The sequence below is a fragment of the Culex pipiens genome, chromosome 1, assembly GCF_016801865.2.
Source record: "Culex pipiens pallens isolate TS chromosome 1, TS_CPP_V2, whole genome shotgun sequence".
In the NCBI taxonomy this organism is placed as follows: Eukaryota; Metazoa; Arthropoda; class Insecta; order Diptera; family Culicidae; genus Culex; species Culex pipiens.
The window spans coordinates 129781279-129805736 of NC_068937.1; the positions used below are offsets into that span (position 1 = coordinate 129781279).

Genomic DNA, 24458 nt, shown 5'->3' on the forward strand with positions numbered 1-24458 from the left:
CGTTTGCCGTACCTTTATTTACAGTTTCAATTTGAAACTGGCCAGCGTTATCAGCTGGTGCTCGTAGGTGCGATCGGTGCGATGTTTATGTGATGCTTGATGCTTTTCAACTCACTATCTGTGTAGATGGTGCGAACACGTCATTTTGGTATTGATTTTTGGGGGGAGTTCCCCTTTAAAAAGATAGTCCGCCGGTATCAACTGCCGTGAACAGTTGTCAAGTGGCAGAGTTTAGTCGGGCGTTAATTAAGTTTTCTCTTGTCATGATTCGGTGGGATTGCGTAGCTTGTGCCGCGCACATGGCACTGGCTGTGGTGGCGATAAAATTTGCATTGAAATGAGAGTTTTCCATCAAGATTTTCGTTGTCATCGCCGGTTGGGTTTGCTTCACCTTTTGCGAACGAAGATTGAAGATTTTAAACCAAATATTGCACACTTTGCACCAAATTCTCCACCCTTGCAAATCATAACTGCACACCAAATATTTGCACACTTGAAATCCTACCCCTTCTCCCCCCCTTTCGCCTAGAGTGGTGCGTGTCTCGACTGAGCTTTGTTGCTTTCGACCACTTTAGAACAGTTTCAAACTAGGGTGTGTGTCTTGGATAGTTTTTTTCAGCTGTAGTTTGAGGTGTGCACTTTGTTGGAGAGCTTTCCACAAATTGCACGATTGTCTAAAAATCTCTGAAATCCGCAATAAAGTATCTGATTTTATTTGTTCTCTGCAAGATAAATTAATTCAATATTTATCCAAAAAATAGTCAAAGCGAAACTCGATGATTGGTTCAGATTAGTTATTTATCATGTAGACGCTAATATGAAGGAAATTTTCAGAGTTTAATTAAAAAGACCGAATGACTGCAAGATCGCTATTTTTAGCACGTGTTCCAATTTTATTTAAAAGACACTTTGTTCTGTGTATTGCTTGTCGTCTAATTTACCGTTTCTCACCGGGTCTAAGTACAAAAAAGTTGCTAAATGTTTCCTAGCTAGTATCATTAAAATCAAATGTTTAAGCACTTTTGTCCCTACGCTAAATCACTAATCTTGAGGCAGTTCCTGTGTGTGTGTGTGTTTGTTCTTTGTGTTCCTACTGCTCCTTGAGTTTCCGATGATTTTCGTCCGCTATCCGCATCAGCAGCGCCGCCGTCGCAACGCCCGTCTGGTCGACCAACCGCCGCAGGTACCCCGAGGGACCGTGCAGCAGCTCGTGCGGGTGGCCAAACTCGACGACGCGGCCCGCGTCCATCACCAGCACCCGGTCGCTGTCCATGACGGTGTGCAGCCGGTGCGCGATCGTTAATACTGTGCAGTCGGCAAACTTGCCCCGGATCGTGGTCTGGATGAGTTTGTCCGTTCTGAAATGGAAGTTTTAGTTAGGTTCAAGAATATACTACGAATTGAAGAACTCACTCCGGATCGACGTTGGCAGTCGCTTCGTCCAGCACCAGAATCTTGTTGTTCCGCAGGATGGCCCTCGCCAGGCAGACCAGCTGTCGTTGGCCCATGCTGAAGTTGGTACCCCCGTCGGACATCTTGCACTCTAGTCCACCGGCCAGCGATGAGACGGCTTCCTTCAGCTCGACCTGGTCCAGCGCTCGCCACAGCTCTTCGTCGCTCTTCTCCTCAAACGGATCCAGATTGCTTCGCAGCGTTCCCGAGAACAGAATCGGATCCTGCGGAATGATCGAGATCTTGCTGCGAAGATCCCTCAGTCCGAGCGTCTTGGTGTCGATGTCGTCGATCTCGATCGTCCCTTCGTAAGGAGCGAGCCGGAACAGTGCTTGAATCAGCGAAGACTTGCCCGCTCCGGTTCTTCCAACGATACCAATCTTCTCGTTCGACTGTACCGTAAAGCTCAAGTCTTTCAGCACCTTCTCCCCATCTTCCGAGTACCTCAAGTCGACGTTGAAGAACTTGATCACCCCATTCTCTGGCCAGTTGCGCTGCGGTCGATGCTTGGGCGCCGTCTCCAGCGGAGGTTCCGCCGTCAGGTTCGTGTACTCGTTGACACGCTCCACCGACACCATCTGGTTCTCCAGCTCCGCCGATTGACGCATTCCCCACTGGCACATCCCGATCAAACTAATGGTCTGCGTGATGGCCAACCCGACGCTTCCTCCGAGCGAGTTCTGGCCCATCACCAGAAAGCTCAGCGTCACCACCGCAATGTAGATCACGCAGACCACGTCCAGCCAGAAGGCGAACGCTCGCGTAGTCGTGATGAAGATGTACCACGCGGCCGTATTGACGTCCATCTGTTCGTTGAACTCCCTGCTCAACACCTTTTGCGCCTGGAAGGCACGGATCGTGGACAGTCCCTGCAGGGTGGCGTTCGCGTGGGTAAAGATCGGCGATCGGTTCACCGATTCTATGCGCTTGACGACCCGCGAAGTGTTCAGGTAAACCTTCCGGATAAAGAACATGAGAATCGCAATCACCGCCGTTGGCACCAGGAACCAGTAGTTGACGATCGACACGAGCACCACAACGGAGATCATCTCCAGGAAGAACACCAAACAGTCGATCAGCGACATCGGCAGTGTCGTATCGATCGCTCCGATGTCCTTCGAGAAGCGGTTCAGGATTCGCCCGGACGGGTTACTGTTGAAGAAGTGCATCGTGGCTCGCGTTAGGCCACGGAACATGCGATCGTGCAGGTTCATTGAGATTCGTAGACACACGTAGAAGAAGGAGAACGTGCGCTGGAGGATCAGATACACGAAAAACCCGATCAGGATGCTGTAGATCAGCACGTATCGCTGGCGTTCTTCGCTGTGATCGGCGGGTGGTTCGATAGTTGTTCCATTTTCGCTTTGCTCGATTACCTCCAGCCCCAGCGACTCCTCCCAGTTGACCCATTGAGCGACGAAAAAGTCCACCCCGCTGACGGCAACCTGGGCCAACACTACCAGCACCGAGATGAAAAAGATCCAGCCGCAGCTGCCGATCGCAGTGATGTACGTTTTGTACACGGACATGCTCACCGAGCCTTCGCCCTGAGATTCCTCCACCTCCTCCTGCTTTTCCTGGTCCAGGTTGACCTTCTCGCTGTGCGCGGTCAGCTTCTGGAAGTCCTTCTCGAACTTGTTCTCCGTGGGAGATTCCTCCGGTGTCAACGCCACTATCGAGTCAAGCTGAGTTTTCTTGATTTCTCGATACGTTCCCTGGGCTTCCACCGATCCCCCGTTCATAAGCATGATGTGCTGTACGTCCTTCAAATACTGCAGTTGATGCGTCACCAGAACGCATACTTTGTCCGCTAGGAACTCGCGAATGCACATCTCGTAGATGTGCTTACCAACGTGCGTATCCACAGCTGACAGAGGATCATCCAGCAGGTAGATGTCACTCTTCTTGTAGATCGCCCGGGCCAAATTGACTCTCGCCTTCTGACCTCCACTCAAGCTAATACCACGCTCACCAACGATCGTTTGATCTCCATGTGGAAACAGCTGAAAATCTCTCTCCAGCGCACAAACCCTTACCACGTCCAAGTACCGCTGCTCGTCGAAATCCTCCACAAACAGAATGTTGTTCCGTATGCTTCCCTCGAACAGCCACGGCTCCTGCGCCGCATAACTAACCGACCCATTGATCTGAACCATTCCCTCGTCGACGTCCAACTCCCCCAGTAGCACTTGCAACAGCGTAGACTTGCCCGACCCCACCGGTCCAATCACAACGCACAACTGTCCCTGATTCACCGTGCTCGTCACCCCAGCTATTCCCACGTTCGCTTCTTCCGCACTCACAACCCACTTGGCCGTTACGCCCTCCAGCACGATTCCCTTGCGTTCACAGTTCACGTTCACGACCCGCTTCGCCGGCAGCAGCTGCTCGACTTCTTCCTTTTCCGCCAGCTTCCCGTTGGCTTGCTCCTTCCGCTTTTCCTCGTCTTCGATCAACACAGTAGGCGACACCGCCTTGTCCACCCTAAGCTTTTCCTTCCCCTCAGCAGTCAGAAGGAACTCCTGCACCCGCTTGATCGAGATGTACCCCTCGGCGCAGAACGTGATGGCCATCGGCCAAAAGTGCACCATCGATTCGTTCAGGATGCTGTAGAAGCTGGTCACGATGAACACCTTGCGGGCGGTGATTACGTTGCCGGTGTAGGTGTACGACAGTAAACTCAGGAAGATTGATACCCGGGACACTACGAAGAAGGAGATGAGCGTCGCTCGGACGTACGCTCCGCCGCGGATTGCGTTGATCTCCTTCCGCCGGACGGTTTCCACCATTTTGGCGAACGAGTTCTCCCAGGTGTACATTTTGATCACCTGGATGCCCTGAATGATTTCGTTCATGAAGCGAACGCGCAGGTCGGTTCGCTTGGCCGCCTTCATCCGGTAGGTGGCCGTCTTTTTGCCGATCCAGGCTAAAACGGGGAAGCTTGTTTGAGTTTTAAAGAGTTTTGTTGTCTGAGTTTACGACCTACCTTGCAATGGGATAAAACTGAGCAGGAAACCCATTCCGAGCAGTCCGGAGTAGCCAATCTCAATGTAGATAAAGTAACCCAACAGTAGAGCCTCCATAGGGCCTTTCCACAGGTCGTGGATGAACGCAAGCGCGATGTCGAACTTCCCGACATCGTTGGACAGCAGGTTGAGTATCTTCCCGCTCAGCCCGTCGGTGGCGGTCGTTGACTTGGTGAGCCTCAGCGACTGTAACGAAACGCGCTCAATTAGCAACACCTCACTAAACTGAGTAGGCCTCGATGTTTGCACATCGTTATCTGTTCGTGTGACTGACACGCGACACCCGGGAGCCGCCTCAACACACTTACCTTATTGTAGATTAGACAGGAAGCGCCGACGCGTAGCTTAAGGCCAATTTCGAATATGAACAGGATGAACGGATGGAATGTAAGTACTGGGATCAGCGAACACACGATGATGCCGGCCGCGTAGTAGTACGCTTCGCGTTCACTAATTTCGGTTTGTCCCGGCGAGAAGTAAGACACTAGAGCTCCAAGGAGCAGCGGTTGCGCAACTCTATTCGCCGTTTCCAGCACTGAAAACAGCAGTCCCCAGAACAGCGTAACCGCTCCAAACGCTCGACAGAACGTCCGCATCAAGCTGGGCTGAGGTCGGACCAACTCCTCAGTCCACAACCGCTCGAAGCGCTCCGACAGCTGACCACTGCGGTGTTCCGGCAAGCTCGCGTACAGCAAGTCCTCTGTGATTGCCTTCCGTTGCCCCGCCCGAAAGATGTCCTTCAACCACCAGAAGGTCCGCCGCGAGATGAACGAGGCATTCTGGACGGGGTTTTCCAGCTTGTTCTTGCTGAAGTCCTTGTCACGATTCATGGCTGCGTCAAGTGGGAGTTACCTGGAGAAGAAAATTAAAGCGGGATTAGTTCCGATGCGTCAGCTCAAGTGGCTCAGCTGGGTGTGCGAAATTCCCGAGAACTGGGTCACGCTCTCACTTTTGCGCGACGCGCGCTCTCGCGTGCAGATTTGTGCGCCCATCAATCAGAGTCAGCATAGCGCAGCGGTTTGAGCCGGTTTTGCCGGGATCCGTACGGAGAAAATAATTTCGCAACATCATGCTTAGTCGTCTGTGTGGTCAATTAACTCTTGTGGGACACAATCAATAGATTGAATCGTGAAGCCAGCGTCTCACGACTCGGTCACGTGCTGAAACATTTACTCAATATCCGGCTCCGAAACTATTTGCATTTGTGAACGTTCCGATTATTTGATCGATAGACACGAGAGATGTTTTTACCAATATTAAGCCCTGTATCATCACGGCGGTGGCCACACCTTCTATCTACCATCGCGTACGCCAGTATCAACGAAATTAGAATCAGCGAAATAGCGTCCAACCGTGACGTTCGTGCCGACAACGTAATTCACTTTGTCTGCCGCAGCGGAACCTTGACTGGGTTTTGTTGCACCACCCGCTTTGATTCGCAAATTTATCGGATTGTTTTGACAGTCGCGCAGCGACACGCTCTTTGTTCCGTTTGGTTCCGACCTCGAGAAACGAAATTGATTTCTCACTTCTAGTACGAACTTCACAAACTTTTCTTTATTCCGAAAATTGTAACGCGTCACGCTCATACAAAAAATGCGCACAAAGTTCACCGGCGCGACCGCTGGAACGCGTCTCTGGCGATTCTGCCGCCTCAAAGGTTGTGAAATGTACCGTTCGAATCCCTTCTTCTCCGGAACGACTCCTCCGCCAGCTGACTTGCGCTTAATGATGCTACAACAAACAGTGGGAAAGAAAAGAACCCGAATGAGCCGGAATACCACACACTCACACGCTTACCTAGCGCAGTGGAGAAAACAGCTGTCCGATGTTCTGCCCCCGAAAACCGGCGAACGAGCGTACTGGTTGAGTCCGGTCCCGGCGAGCGACGGCTTCACAATGACAGCTGCGGAGCAGACGAGAGAGTTTGTTAGTCGCGGCGCAGCATAGCAGTGGTAGTAGGCTTGGTGTGAACTCTCTTTTTTTCCTCTCTTTGTTGTCGTGTTTGTTTAGGGAGCGGGAGAGAGGAAGAGAGAGCGAGTGCATCGTTTATGTTTTAGATTTATGGTTCTGCGTGTTTGTTGCCATGCATCAGCGGATTCAGAACGGGGCTACCTGTTTCGCATAATGGGACACGAGATTTGCAAACTTGCAGCAGTTATGCTGCTGTAAAGAATGTGTGAAGATGATTGATTATCTTGCATCGAACATTATGATGTATGAATGTGTCCAAATGTGTACGTAAACAATTGATTTGTTTTATGTTTAGGTTTTATTTAGTTTAAAATATTTAAATTATAACATTTATTTTGCACACTCACTCGCTGATCATTTATTTTTGTAATCAATAATCAAATATGTATAACAATTATTTTTCTAAGTTCATTAAATCACCTTGAAATTTATCACTATTCCAATCAATCAGCCAATGTTGTGAATGTGGCGGTAAACAATTCAGTGCACTTCTCGTGTTCTTATCTAATCGATCATACACACACGCGTGGTATCTGACGAATCGTCTACAAACTTGTTGTCCTCACTTCCCGATATCAACAGCCGGGATGGTTCCCTCGTGCTGCCCTCTTATACTCAACCGCTTATATCTGTCCACTGATTTGCAAACAAAAATAAATTTATCTAACAAGCGTTGGCAACCTTGACAGATTGGCGCCAAATTTGAGAATTATTCTCAATTTCACAACTGATGGCAATGGTGGCAATGCTAACGGAATTTCAAACACTTCTGAACAAGGGTTGGTCTCTCTGTACACACAAACTCATGATGAGGGCAGATAACTCAAACTTGCCACCACGTTGTGATAAGATACCACGACCAGCTAGAATGTGTGCGTAAAAAAGCGAAAGTCAATGAGTTATAACTTGATAACACATTTTTTGTTTGAGTTATAACATTGATGTAAGAAACTTCACAGCAAAGCAGACGTAAATCTCTAATTTAATCTAATCTCATTTTAAATTCTTTAATCAACAATTTAACGACCAATTTGAATGATCCTAAACTAACCAATAAATTAAGGGTTTGTTCAAATATGCTTGTTTGCAAGATGTTTGAAAAAATCAAATAAGTTGGACTGAAAATTAAAAAACCTATCAATCAATGATTCAGCGATAAATTTGCATTACGGAAACTCACCATAAGGGTGCACAGCAACCAAATAAGATGTTGTCTTCTTACTCCAAAACTGTCAAACTTACGGACCCCATCCTGCAACAGTCTGATAATAAAAAATAAACAAACTTTATTGTAAATTGTTTAAGGGATGAATAAAAAATTATCTCAATAGTTCCCGTAGTTTTGAAGATACTATAATATCTGTAACAAAAATCTTGGTGCAAAAGTCTGTTTGACGTTAAACACGAGAAAACTTTAAAAAATGTGGCCATTAGAGGGTAAAAGTAGAGTCCATCTTTGTCCATTTCTGAAAAACAAAATTTAGCAGCGAAAATTCTCTATAATTTTCGTTTTTGAACTTTCAAATTCGGTCAAGTGGTTGCTGAGATACAGGCATACAAAAAAATTAAATTTGTTAAATATTAATTTTCTCAAATAGGCAAACATTCTATATTACGCCTATTTGAAATGCTAGTCCTAATTCTAAAAATTTCAAAATATTTTTTTCGAAATGATTGGAAAATTTCACAAATGTTTCATTTTTTAACATTGAAAATTGAACCATTACTTGCTGAGAGACATCGGCAATACAAAATGGAGAGTTGCTTGGGTGAGACATTAAAAAAATCCAATTTAGCCGTCCAATCTTCAATATCGCTCAAAAATTTTATAGCAAATTTTCTGAACTTAAAAAAAATATTTCCAGAAATGGTCACTCATGGTAAATATGAAAAATCGAATAACTACAAATATTTCGCTGAAATCAAACTTTCGGTTACTGTATCTTGAAAACGTGCACTTAATCAAAAAAAAATCTGTTAAGTATATTATTGCAAATTCAATTTTACATAAAAAATATGATTAAAAACAAAATGATGTTTGAAATTTCGTTTTTTTTTTAAATCACATTTTTTTCCCAAAATTCATAACTCGACGGCAAAATTTTTGACCATACTTCTCTATGGCTCAAAAGTTACGGGGTTTTGTCCTATCCCCTAAAACATCATACAATCTCGAAAATAAAAAAAATATGGATTTTGGGAAATAGAGTTTTTGTGAAAAAAAGTTAATAAAAAAATCGGACAGCTTTGCCGAAGACAACAAATTGATCAGAAAATTTCGAATATTTACGTACCATTTTTGTATGGACAGCTGCCAAAACTGCATGTATGGGTGAACCAATGCCACAAAATGGCTTCTTTGGTGATAGGGAAAGTCCCCACAACGTTTGAGACAAATAAAAAATACAAAAAAAAAATGTCAAAATCGGCCGATTTCGTAGAGAATTGGATCCTAAAATGAAGCTTAAATTTGGGATATTATTGTTCACAACGATAAAGCTCATTTTTCCTAGTAAAATGGCCCTTTGAACGACCGCAAAGGATTTGGATTTTGGATTTTTAAATCAATTTTGAAAAATTAACGTAGCGGTCCTTCTTGACAGATAAGGGTTTGTTCAAATATTACGTCCAGAGATTTTCAGGATTTCAGACCCCCCCCTCCCCCTGTCACGCACTTTTCCTATACCTTTAACATGGGCTGTCACAAACTTCAGACCCCCCCCCCCCCCTAATAATGGACGTAATTTTTGAACGAACCCTAAGGTCCTACTTGAAAGCTCGTTCCAAGGGGACCATAGTTGATCCATGGAAAAAATGTTGTCTTGTCATTTTTTATTTTTTTTTTTTTGCATTAGGGGGAGAGGGGGTAATATTCACCCCCTAAGGGAAAACTGTGATTTCTCATCCATAACAGCATTTCTGTGCAAGACTTTTGTTAGATGTTCTAAAACAACTATTATTCTTCATCATCCATGTGAAAAAAAGTCTTAAAAAGCCTCAAAGTTGTTTAAAAATAGCAAATTTCTAAAAACAATTTTGTTTCATTTCAAACAATTATGCGGGGCAAAATGCACCGGGTAAAAGCAGTTTTCACTAGTCACCACTAGATGACACCGCTGTTTCTACAAAGAAGCATCACAGCGGTGCATTTTGCCCCGAGCACGCTTTTTGCATAAAATTCAATATTTTTTTATATTTTCGGACTCATCTATCCATAGAGGATTTGCAGCAAAGCTAAAAGACACATGTCGCCACCTATGAACAAATAGCGTAAACCTATGATTCTTAGAAAAATGTTTTTTCACCTTCAAAATCAACATCTATATATATAAAAAATTTCGACGTTTTTGTTCGAACGCGAATCAGTTCAATTGAAGAATTCGACGACATTTTTTCCGCTAGGTTCGCTGTTGTTCCAGCGGTGTTCGGAATGACAGCCCCCATACATTTTGAGCAGTTTTAAGGGAAAAAATGCGTTTATAATGAAAAATCAAACATTTTCAGAAAAGTGGGTTATGGCAAAGTGTGGCAATTTCGCTAACGATCATAATGCGTGGTGAATTGTAGCGATTAATTTTGACTGGTATTTTATTTAGACGATTTTTCTAAAAAGATGATCGATATTTTGGATAACTTGAGTTATATGTTGCAAAAGTTGAAAGTAATTATCAAATGTAATGTAAAAGTGTTTAAACATTACTTTTCTTCCTGTTTGACCAAAATATTGATCTTAAAAAAGCTTTTTGGTGATTTTTTGGATTTTTTTGGAAAAATTCGAATAACTGGTCATTTTTAAAGAAAATTATTGTAATTATGCTGTAATATGACTCTAATAGTCTGTTCTATCAATAATCCACACATAAGGAGCATTATCAATCAATTAAATCTTATTTAAATCAATTTTTCAAAAGAGCTTTTTGGTAAATTCGAAGAAAAAAGCATGAAAAATTAACTCAGCTTCTATGATTTATACATCATTCGATTCGTTTTTGCAATTGCCACACTTTACAATAACTTTCATCGATGTTAAAAAATATTTGAATGAAATAAAAATCAAAAACTGCAAAAAAAATTAATATTTCCAAGCACGCTGTCATTCCGAACATCGTCGCGTAGTGCTTCTACTCGCCACCAGGATGCGTGCACGTTTCTGTCGAATCACTCAATACGGAGCGTCAGATCGAGGTGCTCTTTGTTGCGTTGGGTTCGTATAAGCCCAAGGAAGGTTCTTACGTCAAAAAGTTACAACTTTGGCCACTCTGGAACCGATTCCGGAAAATCTGCAGGTTGTATGGGAAAAGCTGCGTAAAATCAAATTTTGATCACAGGAGGCTGAATAAGCAAACAAGCTAGAAACGTCAGAAAACCAAAAAAAGGGCAGGACGAAGTTTGCCGGGAAGAGCTTGTTTTTTTATAAAACTTATGCCGGATTCGGAAAATTATTTCCAACATTTTGGTGTACAACTATCCAATATTTGTTTATTTTTTCTATGAGAAAACTGTATATTTAGAAAAAGATAGTAATTTCGACTATAGAGGATTTGCAGCAAAGCTAAAAGACACATGTCGCCACCTATGAACAAATAGCGTAAACCTATGATTTTTTGAAAAAATGTGTTTTTTCCTTCATAATTAATATTTTTATAAAACTTATGCCGGATTCAGATGAGAAAAATTATTTCTGATAATTTGGTGTACAACTTTCCAATATTTGTTTGATTTTTCTATAGAGAATTTGCAGCAAAGCTAAAAGACACATGTCGCCACCTATGAACAAATAGCGTAAACCTATGATTTTTTGAAAAAATGTGTTTTTTCCTTCATAATCAACATTTTTATAAAACTTATGCCGGATTCGGATGAGAAAAATTATTTCCAACAATTTGGTGTACAACTTTCCAATATTTGTTTGATTTTTCTATGAGAAAACTGTAAATTTATAAAAAGATAGTAATTTGGACTATTTGGCAAGAAAGTCTGTCAAAAATCAATAAAAATTGTTGAATATACGTTAACTCATTTGTTATCAACTATATAACTGTATATTTCATTGATATATACGGGGAAACTAATTTTTTCGTGTTCCAAAACATGTTTTTTAAAGAAAAAGGTCACAAATTTTTGCGCGCCCAAAAATTGATGTTCATTATTTTAAAGCAAAAAATTTTTCTCGTCTTTTGCAACCAGTTTCATTATGATTGATGCAGGGAATCATGAGAAATAAGCGATTTTGTTCTTCAATCCAGCAGAAAGGAATGCGATTTTTGGCAAGTAACCTCATTTTGGCGCCACCTACATTTGAAACACAGTCGCGCTGCAAAACCTCAATTGGGTACTAAAGCCCTATGTAAATTTTTATGTACAACGGTAAAAAACACGATTAAAAACCATTTCTGATCACTTTTTTTCATTTTAATGCGAAATTTTTTTTTGACAAGACAACATTTTTTCGATGGATCAACTATGGTCCCCTTGGAACGAGCTGTCAAGTAGGAGCTTTTCCTTCAAGAAGGACCGCGAGGTTAATTTTTCAAAATTGATTTAAAAATCAATTTTAAACTCTATGTGGTCGTACAAAGGGTCATTGTACTCAGAAAAATAAGCTTTATCGCTGTAAACAATAATATCAGCAATCTAAGCTTCATTTTAGGACCCAATTGTCCAAAAATCATATTAAAAGTTCAATGAAAATTAGATCAAAACGCAATATTTTAAAGTTTTGCAAATAACTTAAGCTGTTTTTATCCTACGATGCTCAAATTTGTCCAGCATGGTTTAGCAAAGTTAAGCTTCCAATTTTTATGATTTTTTCCTTTGAAAAATCTTCCCAATACCGAGTGCATTTTGCCCCGTGCATTTTTTTAATCGTGTTTTTAACCGTTGTACATAAAAATTTACATAAGGCTTTAGGACTACACTGCAAAACGCTTGTAAATGAGCTGTGGTGAATTTGAAATTGATGTGGTGAGTTTCATATTATTCAAATAGAGTTATCTACGTGCGCATGTATTGCGTGTACGTACACGAAAAACATTGTGGTTAAATTTTGTACCGGTCAGCCAAACAAGTGGTGTGCTAGTGTGCGTGAAAGCAGGCTTAGATAACTCTATAGAGCTATCTAAGCCCGATCTCACGCACACTAGCTTACCATTTGTTTTTGCTGGCGGGTACAAATTTTAACCTAGAAATCCATCGTGTACGTACACGCAATACATGCGCACGTAGATAACTCTATTGATGGTTAAACTGTTGAATTATTGAATTGTATTGGTACTCTTCAGTTATCAAGAGTAAAGCGCTAAAACAACTGATATATTAGTGACGATTTCAAATCATTCGATATTAACAAACAATTGAGACCAAGACCGAGTGAGATTAAAACAAAAAAAAACTTTCCTTTTTTCCAACAGGGCCCGTTGGCGCGATAACCGGACCATCTTCAACACGCCGAACCCGCGCCTGATGAACGTGTCGCTGCTGCGCGACAACAAGCTGCTCCACGGCCAGGAACGTCGCGGCTCGCGGATGTCCGTTCGGCTACCGTCCCGCCAACCGAGCATGGCCTCGCTGCGTCCCCACTCGCCGAACGCGTCGATAGGTAAGCTAGGTCTGTACCCCTGGATACGCGGGAGGGCGCGGCGCGGAACGCGCGCGCGTTTGTCCTTCCCGTACTTTTCTATCCCGTTTGTTCGAGTTGTTGTTGATGTTTGATCCGGTGACCTCCGGTTGATGATCTTTCCTCGAAACTAGTGACCTCTTCTATCCGTTTCTTGCACCGTAGTGCGTGTTGTTCACGTAGAGTTCATACGAATTGCGTTACAGGTAGTTGGTTGGACGCCGATTGTAGCATTTCCTGGTAAGTTGACGTGTTCGGTGGTAGTGCAGTACTAGAATGCGATTCTGTGGGTGTTGTAGAAATATTTTTTCAGGTACGACTTTTTAGGACGATCCAATGATGAAAATGGATTTTTTGGTAACGATGGAGGTACCTTCAAAATCATACGTAGTTGGAGTGTTGTTGTTTAGTGTAGATCACTGCACCTTTTGAATGGCGGTGTAGAATTCCGAACCGAATTAATCTCATGTATGACAGAGTCCCTAGTGCAACCTCACATAATTGTGACCGAATGTTCTTTTTTTTCGTATACCCAAACCAATAGGCCACCACTCTCCAGTAGAGACACGTTTTCCTGCATAAATGGTTGGAACCACCACCTCTACTACTACCAAACCTTCTTACCTATCGCGCCTCTAGTACCTCCCTCACGCCCCTCTACATTTTTAAGTTTCGTATTCTTTTTTCCGTTAATAAACTACTCTCCCCTCATGTTTGTCTCTTTCCAAAACAACAAAATACTACTTCCGTTTCATCACCTGTTCACCACACACATACACGCCGTCGACGCAGCAGGTTCCCGGCGGGGCTCGCGCGGCAGCAGCAACGCATCGGCGACCTCGACCCGCTCGAACCGCAGCCAGCACGCCAAGGACAACGGAACGGCCGCCCACTCGACCGCGACCAACTCGCACCAGAACGAGAGCGTCACCGTGGAGATTGCGGAAATTCGCTCGTAAGCTGATGATGATGATGATGACCACAATTTTAAAACGGAACCATGACTCGGAACGATATCAACTGCAGTACTAGAACGGAGACGTAAAAAATTTCAGTCGCTAGGGACCACTTTAAAACAGCGGAAACGAGTTTCAGAACATTCAAATAAAAGTAAAACTTAAAGGAAGTAGAACACGAAACCAATTAAAGAAAAATTAAATACTAGAAATGCCACTTAATCTGAAGTACAGAAGTGATCTTTTATGAAAGTGAGAACCGCTAATCCTTACACAGTTGCTTAACTCTCTAATAAGAAAAAAACAAGAAACAAAACTAAATTACGGACAACGTGAGAGGGAGGTCTTTCGCACCAGCAAAACCTAAAAAAAATGAAACTCGAGAGGAACAACGCAGCAAATATGAAAAATCGAATTTTAGAGTCTTATAGCTATTTCTAGAAGGAAAAAAAAAAACAAACCTTTCAGTAGCATCTTCCAACCAGAATAAAAACCGCAGCAACCCATTTTCCACCACCCCCTCCTGGTGGAAATTTTAAAATGGACTAATAAACACAAAGGTGGTACTAGAATTTAGCCGCAGTAGGCGCGGCGCGTATCGTCATTAAATGCGAAGAATCATCGTCATATCCGTAGTTGCGAAGAGGAGAAAAGTGAAATTTTAACCTAGCGCTCCCCCCGTTGGAGGTAGTAGAACGGGCGCGCACGCGCCCACCTGTCAAAGCGATTAAAATACCTTTTATTTTTAAAATTTATTTTGTTTCTCACTTGTCAACTTTTAAAAGAGCATAATCCAGAGGTTACATTTTACCAGTTAGCGGTCATAATCCAGAAAAAAGCAAGCCTAGCAGTTATATTTCCAAAATAATCCGTAGCGAGAGCACAGCTCTAGTACTTCTCTCCAGCAAATCCCGAGTAGACGGCGTTTCCACTCGCTGGAACATATCTTGTTAAAAATAAATAAAACTCAGTAGTTGCGGCAAACACATGGTTTTTGGTTTTAAACAAGTTCTTTTCTAAACATTTTAAAGGAATTTAGTTTTCCACTAGCAGTAGCGTACGAGCGGTGCAGCTTCTAGAGAGCACAAATTTAGCGGAGATGATTGAAAAAAAAAACACGCGCAAAACAGAAATGACAATCTAATAATTTATGAGAGAAAGCAAAATCAAAAGAACGAGTGTGGAATCGTATAAACATGGGGCGGAATGCCACAATAATTCAGACACATTCAGGTAGATTTTGAAGTAGTGCGGTAGCCTCTTTGAATTCTACGAAAATAACCAGATCAAAATAATTAAATAACACAAACAAAAACAGAAGTCAGATGACGGCGACACCGTCGATCGAGCCCAAAACAGTGGGATGACAGCAAGGATTATTAAGGAATGGCACCACGATTTTACTTCTACTTATATAGCGATTAGTGAAGAAAGGTGAGAAAGGCTAGCGCGTAATAAAAAAACATGATGTGTAAAAAATGCATTGAAATAACACTAACTAGACATAAACAATATGACTGCTTTACACATAGTGTCTGAAAAAAAAGAGAGAAAATCCAAAGACGACGTCGAAAACAGGCAGAAAGTGCAAAATCGCTATAATTCAATAATATCTCTAAAAGAACTACTTTTGATAATGTTACCCAAAAAAACATACTTTCTAATGAAAAGTCTTCAGTTTACGGCTGATTTTAACACGGCTTTTGTTAGAATTTACTTAATATAAAAAATAGAAAATACCAAGAAAAAAAAACAACTCTATCTACAATGGAGAGCGCATGTGATATTACAAACGAAGCGAAAAATAAATCTAATAACTCTTGCCTGAATAGCCAAGACTAGCAAATTTCATCTTCTCACAAAATTTTGTTCTTTTCCAACGGTAACAGCGGACAAGTGTCGTCCACTTGCAGAAACGGAGCGCCATCCCACGGAATGTTTCTCTCAAAATAGGGGAAGATTTTTTGAGAAATATTTCGCCCTTTGAAGCTTCAAGCGAAGGACGCACATGCTAGCCGGAACACAGTTTGTTAATTTTTCCGCACATGATGATACTCACATAAAAGAACACAACATTTAAAAAAAGGTAGTAATATAATTAAATCTAGAAATGAAAGCCAATATTTGAGCGCATATTTTTAGAATCCCCCATACCCTGCTTCTGTTTGTGCTATAAGTTAAGGTCCGTTTATCCCATAGTGTGATTTTTTCATCTTGTTTAGTAAGTAAACGACCAAACAAACCAAGAACATAAATGCTTTAATTGATGGTACGTAGTTTAGCTGAAAAAAAAAAGAACTAACTTAAACCTAATGACAAATAGTAAGCTTTCCTAGAACTTAAACCAAACCAGAGATTAAATGATGAAAACAAAGTGTAGTCTTAAGAGAACAAAGTTTGATTTACGCTGCACGATGCTGCAAACGCACCAGAAACCATTTTCGTTCCATAGAACATGACTTTAACCAAACAAATTTCAAACAAAATAAACCTTTTTCGTAACGACATTTGAATGTTTGCAAAAGAGCACTCCCTTTTTAATCGTACCAACCAGAAGAAGAAAAAGAAGAAGAATAAAATGTAACTCTTTAAAACAATTTCTATTTTGACACACTCACAAATGTGTTACGAATGCAAAGAATTATAAACATCCACTAAAGAATAGTTAATAGCTGATAAGAGAGATAAAATACGCAAAAATAGAAGATGAAAAATACACACACAAATAAAATACTTAGAGAAACGAACAGAATAGCTTGAGATATTAAAACAAAGCAAAAACAAACACACTTGAAAATCTAAAGAAAAGAACTTTACACAAAGACAACTAGAACGATTTCATCGAGTTTAAAACGTTAGAATTTTGAAATTTGGGGAAGAATTTCAAAGTTATTACGTTTTGCTCCAACTCAAAAAGGCGAAAGCGAACAACTTAGAGTTTTAGCGTAGAACTTAACGATAGGGCGTACTTTAAATTAGTAGATGTTTTTTCCAGTAACTTTAACCACTTTCACACACAAACATTTACATTAAATCCATTCGCTCATATTGATAAATAGCGCACACTTGCATATAGGGCCGAGCATCCTTCACCGCGAATACACCCAAAGAATTAGCAAACAACAAACAAAATAAGTCTAGAAAACATTGAAAAGTAAAATAAAATAATAAAACTGATAGTGAAAGTTGTGACATTAGTGTAGCGTAATAATGACACGAAAATATAAGGTGAAAGAATGCAAACACGTGAGATGCGCCGTTATTTACTAACAAAACTCTAAAAAAAAACGCTATCAAAAACTATTTTCTACAAACTATTAAAAGAACGCAAACCAAAAAAAAAAAGTGAATTTAAAATCTTGAGACTATTCTTGTTCTATCCTCTATTTACTAAGAAGACATTGGAAACGCAAATGCTTCACGCTCTCTCTACTCTATTGAAGTTTATTTTCTACGAAAAAAAAAGGCAAAGAAACGTGGAAAATGAAGAAGAAAAAATCATCACGTCAACACCCACACTCACACCGAGAGCCGCAAGCGTAGAGAAGAGAAAAGATTAAAAAAAAGGCAAAGTTAAGCTAACCATAAAAAGGTACTACTTCAATTATATATTGTAGAGGGAACGATTAAAGCTAGTATGAAAAAAAAACTACAACCAGAAACTATATTCATAAAAAAGTATGGATTAAAAATACAAAATATACCTAGCTAAGATGTATCACTTTACAGAACTTAAAACTTTTATTAAAAACATATTTACTTTACATAAACTAACAAAACACAACTGACGTTGTTTTACTCGGTGCCGAAATAAACCTTCCTTTATGCCTTTTTGAACGAAAATAAATTTCTTGAACTCCAAACCTCTAAACAATCTCAGTTCTTGACTTCTGCTAATTATATTTAACAGTTTTGACAGGAACGGTGGTGTAGTGATCCATTCGCACACGGCAGAACCACATCACCACTCCTGTTGAAAAAAGACCTGCGATCCGCGAATCCTTTCAAAGTGGGGAGTTTGCATTGGGGACTCACGGGGGTAAATTGGATCATTAAATATGATATTTACAGAGTTTTTTTTTAACGGTTTTATACTGCCCATGGTCGGATAAACCCAGTCACGAAATACTCTAGCAGAGCTGGTTCTGCCAGAATCCTGCTAGATCGGTGGAACATTTCTGCTAGAATGCTGTAAGAATATCCAGCTCTGTAAGAACTCTGCTAGAATCCTGCTAGAACGTCGTGACTAAGAATGTCACATGTGCAAAAACAGCAAGCTGAGAAAAACGCAATTTAAATTTGTCCCGCGCGGCTACGCGTAAAAACTGCCTTTACTCTAGATTTCTAGAACAAAGCACTGGATATTTTTGGATTTTCTAAAGGAACACTCGATTTTGAGCCAAACTGCATCAATAACTCATAACTGATGAAAATGCATATGGGACATTAATGCGAACAAGGCCAGTATAAACAATGTGATTTTCTATGTTTATGTAGAGTCGCAACCGGGACTCCTTGAGACGCGACAGTTCGGACACACAGCGCCATCGCTGCCGATCATTAACCTCCCAACCGCACACTGACCTCATGTCCGTGTCCTGTTCCCTATTCCGCCAACCAGTTCCAGCACAATTCAATCACACTCACACTTCCGCTGCGCCCAACTTTTACTCTCAACTGTCCACTGCGTAAACATAAACACGCGCATCTTTTCATTCGCTGTTAAAATCAAGTACACGCTTCAGTGACAATTAGTCTGTTGCGAGTTATTATTACCCGGACAAAATATTTTTAAATTACCCAAGTAACCAATCAGCACTAAAAGTTGTAAGTTTTCAGTACTAACAGCGCATTACCTGCAGTTAATAACAGCTGAAATGTTTTGGAAATTGCTGGAAATGCGCTTTTACAGCTGATTTGCAGCAGAATTTGGACTTTATATTTCTGTTTTACAGGCTAGTATGCTGATCGAAAGGAAAGGGGTCAAGAAACAGCTTAACGAACAGCAGAACAAAGGAGAGAGAGCGATTTCTTGGGGCTAGGGCGTCCAATTTTCCCGGGTTTTGAATTTCCCGGGAAACGGGAAAAATATTTTTGAAATCCCGGGAATTCCCGGGATCCCGGGAAATTTTTAAAACAGTAATAAAATCTATGTTTTCTTTATATTTGACATTTTAAAATCATAGAATTAGCTCAATACTATTCATTGGTGGTAATCTACACTTAAATCTAAACAAGGATAGCAGTTTTTAGATAGATTGAAAGATTTTTTTTGTTCTTTGTTGTGCTTTGGTTTTTTATCTAATTTCTAATCCAATGTGATTCAAATTAAATAAGTCTATTATAAATACATATTTTTTATTTTTTTTATGTGACATGACTGGAAAAGCCTAAAAAATCTTTTCAAATGTCTAAAATAACATATAAAAAGACAACAAATAAAATTATTCCAGTCAATTTTTAGATAAATTTCGACATTCATGTTTTATATCAAAAAATATTTTACAAGTTATCTTAAGGTCATTGCCGCCAACTAGGGAAAATCGGGAATACAGTCGAAATAGGTACATAAGATTTTAGAGCAATTAATTTGAAAATCGGTGTACTAATTGTTTTGTTCTGTTCCTGTTTTAACCTAAATCAATCAAAAAATTCAAAACATTATGCAAACAAATGACTAAAACAGCTGTCAAAATTCGTTAAACTTGTCTTAATTTGCCAAAGATGTTTCATGAAAAATAATTTAAAATGATATTAAATTTGAAATCATAAATATACGTAGTCTTTTAAAAAATAAATAAAATTTAAAAGCAAAAAATTAAAGCGCTAGGCAATTTACAGATCGGTAGTTTTTTTTACAAATTACCTTTAATGTTGATATCTTGAGTTTGTTTTTAAATAGGTCCTACAAACATATGAAAAATACAAATGCTTCTAGGACTATTTAAATAAAAACCCTGGATGTATGCTTAGTATTTTATTATAATTTTTATCGCTGTTCATCTTTTTCCACAACAACACCTGAATTTCCAGAACAAAATTATATTTTTTTCCAATTTCGGGATTTCCCGGGACAAAATACAAAAAATCCCGGGATTCGGGAATTCCCGGTTTTGGAAAAATCCCGGGAATTTTGTCCCGGGAATTCCCGGGATGGACGCACTACTTGGGGCTTTTCTTCACCCTCTCTGACTTGCTTGCGCTGCCGCTGCTGCCCATTTGATTTTTTTCTTGACCGGTTCCTTCCGAAGTGCATATACCGCTTACAGCTGGGCCCCTGCTGTTGTTGATCCAACGTCAAAAAAATATGAGATGCAAAAATGTTGTTATCTCTTTCTCTCTCTTCCTCCTACCCCAGTTCTATTTTCGATTTGTTTACGGCTTCTTTACCGACACAGCTGATGGGAGGAAACCGCTGAGAGGAGGGACAATTTATTTGATGAAATGCTTGGTGTTGGAGACTTGAAGCCAGGAACAGGTTGTTGATGTTTTCGTTGATCGAACCATGCACGCTTGCCGTCACGCCTAAATATGTGGTGGCATCCGGGCACAGATTCAGTAGTATATATAATTTGCATTTCGTACTGGAATAGGCTCGGAAATAAGCTATCTTTTTATCGAGACTTAATTAATCGTAATAAGTAAGCCAAACGACGGTCTCGGAACAGATTCATCAACGGTGTGTTTGCAACCCCGGAACAGCATGCTCAACTCTCAACGGAGAACCATTTCAAAATTATTGGTTCAAAGGAATGACTCAGGAATCACAAAGAAATTGTGGTTCTTACACGTTGGAATCCGTGGGTAAACATCGGCAATTGCCGTTTGCATTTGATGCTAAAGTGTCAACCTGAATCCTCTAAGGAATCTGTCCAGCAGAAGTGCTTTTTCTTGAATTATTCCCTTTATATTTTGCTACACCGCAGTTTACATCACCAGCTTGAACATAATTTTAATCATGCAAAATATCAAAAATTTTGTTTCGTTACTCCTCAGATGGTTTGTTTTCGTGAGGGATGTGCGAGCCATAGATATTTTGTTTTGGTTTTCATCATTCTTTCTCTTTCACATCTCAACTGTGTTGCCAGTTTAATGGGAAAAAATGAAACAGTGTTGCTGGTAGCAGCATTAAATGAGCTGCATTTCGGCATATGCTAGAGCAGTTGCTTTAGAGCTGATTTGCTTTAAGATAAGCTGTTTTAGAGCAGATTAGCTGTGGAATGCTGGTTTACAGCCTATTAATGATTTCTTTTAGTGCAGGATGGTTACTTGGGTATAATTTTGGAACTATTTAAGGCGTATTTTTGGGGTATTAGGTGATTTATTTGGTTTTTAAGATCAAATCGAGAAAAAATCGGTTTTCACCGACAGAATATTTTGGGAATCGATTTTCTGACTTAGAATAGTCCCCCCAACCACCTTCAGAAGGAATTTCACTTCGACCATGGTCATGGACCATGGACTGCAGTCTCCCTATTTAGGGTCCCTTCTTCGTACGGGGTGGTGTGAATCGACATTTATTGTGCGTTACTCAAAATTTACTCCGAAAAATAGTAATTTTTCATTAACGTGTAAAGGCGTTATGAAATTATTTGACAATTCTCGTGCAACTTTTGTAAACATCAACAACAGATTCATCCAAATCGCAAATTGCTAGAAATTTATTCAAGTTTTTCTCATTATTTGCCGCGAAAGTAAACGATTTCCCCCACAAAATGTCCGCGGCGTTCAAATTGGCCAAGAAAAAGTACACCCAGCAGGATCTGCGCCGGCTCATGAACGAAACCAAGGCCGGTTCCGCCAAGCAACAGCCAGAAGGTGCCGGCACCACTTCGGCGAAAAAGATCGACTCTCCGCTGGCAAAGTACACCGAATCCGGCCAGCTGACGTGCGCTCTCTGTCGCTCGGTGGTCCGTTCCGAGGCCGTGTGGAAGGTCCACGTCAACTCCAAACAGCACAAGGAAAACATCGAGCAGGCCAAGAAACTCAAAGAGCAGGTCAAAGCTCAGCCAAAATCGGAACCGCCTCCTGCGCCAGCTCCATCTTTTAAACGGCCTTCCTCGCCCGGTCCGCGGGACGTCCCCGGAGCCGGCAAGAAGATTAAAGGTATTCTGAAGAACTCGAGCGCCAAGGACGATGGCGGTTCTCTTCCGGCCGATTTCTTCGACGCCGGTGTGAAAATCAAACGTGATCTCGTCAACATCCGGTTGCCCAGCGGGGCAGGAGTTTCGGCCAGCAAGGAGGATAAAGATCCAGCGGTGGAGGACGCTCCGGCACCCCCGGAAGAGGAGGAGGAAAAACTGCCCGAGGGATTCTTCGACGATCCGAAGGCGGACGCCAAGGCACGCAACATCGAGTACAAGGACCCGAACGACGAAGAGTGGGAACGGTTCCAGCGGGTCATCAAGGACGCGACCACCGAATCGTTGGCCATCATAAACGAAGAGCAGGAGGAGTCGACGGCCGAGCGGCAGATCAGCGAAATCGACGAACAGATCCGGAACTGGTCCCGGGTGCTGAGCTTGGAGCGGAAAAAGGACGCGGTGCGGCAGCGGACGGCATCGGCGATGGCCGCCGGGGAGAGGCGGATCATTGAGGGTGGGGGCGGTGCCGCGGTCAAGACCGAGATTAAGAAGGAGGACAGTGACGACGAGGACGGGGACGAAGATGGGGAGTTTGAAGAGTTTCCCGACTGGAGGGCGAAGAAGTCGTTCAAGTAGTACGCAATAAAGTTTAATGTTTGCTGTTGTAAAGTATTATTTGAATTTAAATATTTAAGAAACGGCTGAACAACATGATTGTTCATCATATTGACAGATTTTAGGACTTATTTTACGTTTTATTTTATTTAAAGCAAAATAAAACCGTTAAGTTTATCTTCGCATTGGATATTGTTTTATCATAGGTTTTTTCTCTGGGTTTTGGCTGTCTTAATGAGTTTTTTATTGCTTAAATTAATACTTACTTAAATATTTAGGAAAATCAATTCGTTCAAAATAACTTCTAATCCTGGCAGAAATCATATTTTTAATATCAGAAGTATTTTTTTTTTCGATTAGTATAACCTAATTACAGTTTGCCAGCTTTTGTTTAGTGTGTAAAAAGTATTTTGAGGCGTTACGTTTTATTCATTTCACAATCAGTAGAACTGGCAACACTGCTGTCAGCAGCAACAAAAAAACATCGCAAACCTCGCGGGCCACCAAACTGTCAAATTCGGCACAAAAAAATCTCGTCGGAGTGTTATCGTCGTGTGCGGTCCGGGTTTTTGAGTTATTTTTTCGCGCTCCTTCTCCAAAGAACCTGTCCCAAATGGCCACCGATCCGGAGGAAGTGAACGGCGTCGACGAGACGGCCGCGGACAAGCAGAAGCAGAAGAAAGCCTCCAAACACAACAGCGGCGCCGCCGATCTGGAAAAAGTCACCGACTACGCCGAGGAAAAGGAAATCACCTCCAAGGAGATCACGAATGTAGGTGGAAACATAACCTGCAAGGAAGATTGATTTTAAATTTGAATGTTTTCTGTAGGCGGTAAACATCTTCGAGGAGAAGCTGAACAAGGAAAATGAGGCAAAGTTGGCCAAGGAGCGGGAACTGCAGAAGGTGCACGTGAAAAAGGAGGACATTGAACTGATTGTAGGTTTACCTTTAGCTTAGTTTTCTACAAATGCTTAATTTTCGAATTTCCGCCTTAAAAAAAACAGATCAAAGAAATGGAAATCAGTCGATCAAAGGCGGAAGAAACGCTGCGAGTGCACAGAGGGGACGTCGTGGCCGCGCTGGAAGCACTCACTGACTAGCTTTAGGATCTCGGAACCGTTTTTGGAGCGTTTTCTAATCGAAGGGGTAAACTCTTTTCAATTTTCTTCATAAGGCAAGGAACGAAGCCGAAAATACAGTAGGTAAATTGGAAATTATTTGAATTTCTGCTTAACTGAAAGAAAATCCCTTAACTTTCGATCGGAAAATGTTTTTTGAAAAACTTTTGGTACGTTCGTTTGATGGCTAGTTCGGCACTGAGTGCCGCACTCAGAGCTGTCAAAGTGTTTTTTTGAAGAAACTCGCGCTAGTTCCGCACGAGTTTCGCCGCCATCTTGAAACTGAAACTCTAGTGCCGCACTCGATATTTTTTCAGTTTCATACGAGTTCCACGCACACTAACAAATCTTGACTTTTTTTTGATAAGGTTCTATAAACAAATGTAAACATTGAGTGTATCCCGCTTACTCCGATGGACTTTGACATAAGGTGTGAAAGGGATACACTCAATGTTTACATTTGTTTATAGGACCTTATCAAAAAAAAGTCAAGAAATGACGTTCGTTTGAACCGAAACTGGCACCGACGAGTGCGGCACTCAGTGCCGCACCGGCTCTTCAAACGAACGTACCATTTGTTTTGATTTTGAAGCATTTCTCAATGCGATGTTTTTT

At 41.4% G+C, this 24458-nt stretch overlaps 4 protein-coding genes across 10 annotated transcripts in view; 3 read left to right on the top strand and 1 right to left on the bottom strand.

Annotated features, from left to right (window-relative positions):
• The window catches only part of LOC120424276 (uncharacterized), a 120125-nt gene extending 102687 nt beyond the window's left edge, over positions 1-17438 (top strand). For 2 of the 7 annotated variants that reach the window (XM_052706469.1, XM_052706473.1), the window contains 2 exons: positions 12863-13059; positions 13861-17438. In XM_052706469.1, the coding sequence (XP_052562429.1) occupies positions 12863-13059; positions 13861-14027 (364 nt within the window). In that variant the 3' untranslated portion in view covers positions 14028-17438. Of the gene's footprint in view, positions 1-12862; positions 13060-13612; positions 13799-13860 lie in introns of those variants that run through there. The other 5 variants (XM_052706470.1, XM_052706472.1, XM_052706474.1 and 2 more) reach the window with 5 other exon arrangements.
• Positions 860-6339, bottom strand: LOC120421785 (probable multidrug resistance-associated protein lethal(2)03659). The gene is made up of 5 exons (XM_039585057.2): positions 6279-6339; positions 4787-5330; positions 4439-4664; positions 1414-4378; positions 860-1358 (listed from the first exon to the last, which is right to left on the bottom strand). Exons 2-5 carry the CDS (start codon positions 5306-5308, stop codon positions 1091-1093), a joined length of 3981 nt encoding a protein of 1326 aa, XP_039440991.1. The 5' UTR covers positions 5309-5330; positions 6279-6339; the 3' UTR covers positions 860-1090.
• Positions 17439-21643: 4205 nt separating the features above from the next.
• LOC120421778 (zinc finger protein 830) lies at positions 21644-22908 on the top strand. Its single transcript, XM_039585047.2, has one exon. The coding sequence runs from the start codon at positions 21740-21742 to the stop codon at positions 22742-22744; it is 1005 nt and encodes a 334-aa protein (XP_039440981.1). The 5' UTR covers positions 21644-21739; the 3' UTR covers positions 22745-22908.
• A 332-nt stretch (positions 22909-23240) lies between these two features.
• LOC120421779 (huntingtin-interacting protein K) lies at positions 23241-23939 on the top strand. Its single transcript, XM_039585048.2, has 3 exons — positions 23241-23495; positions 23554-23661; positions 23730-23939. Exons 1-3 carry the CDS (start codon positions 23337-23339, stop codon positions 23823-23825), a joined length of 363 nt encoding a protein of 120 aa, XP_039440982.1. The 5' UTR covers positions 23241-23336; the 3' UTR covers positions 23826-23939.
• The last annotated feature ends 519 nt before the right edge of the window (positions 23940-24458 follow it).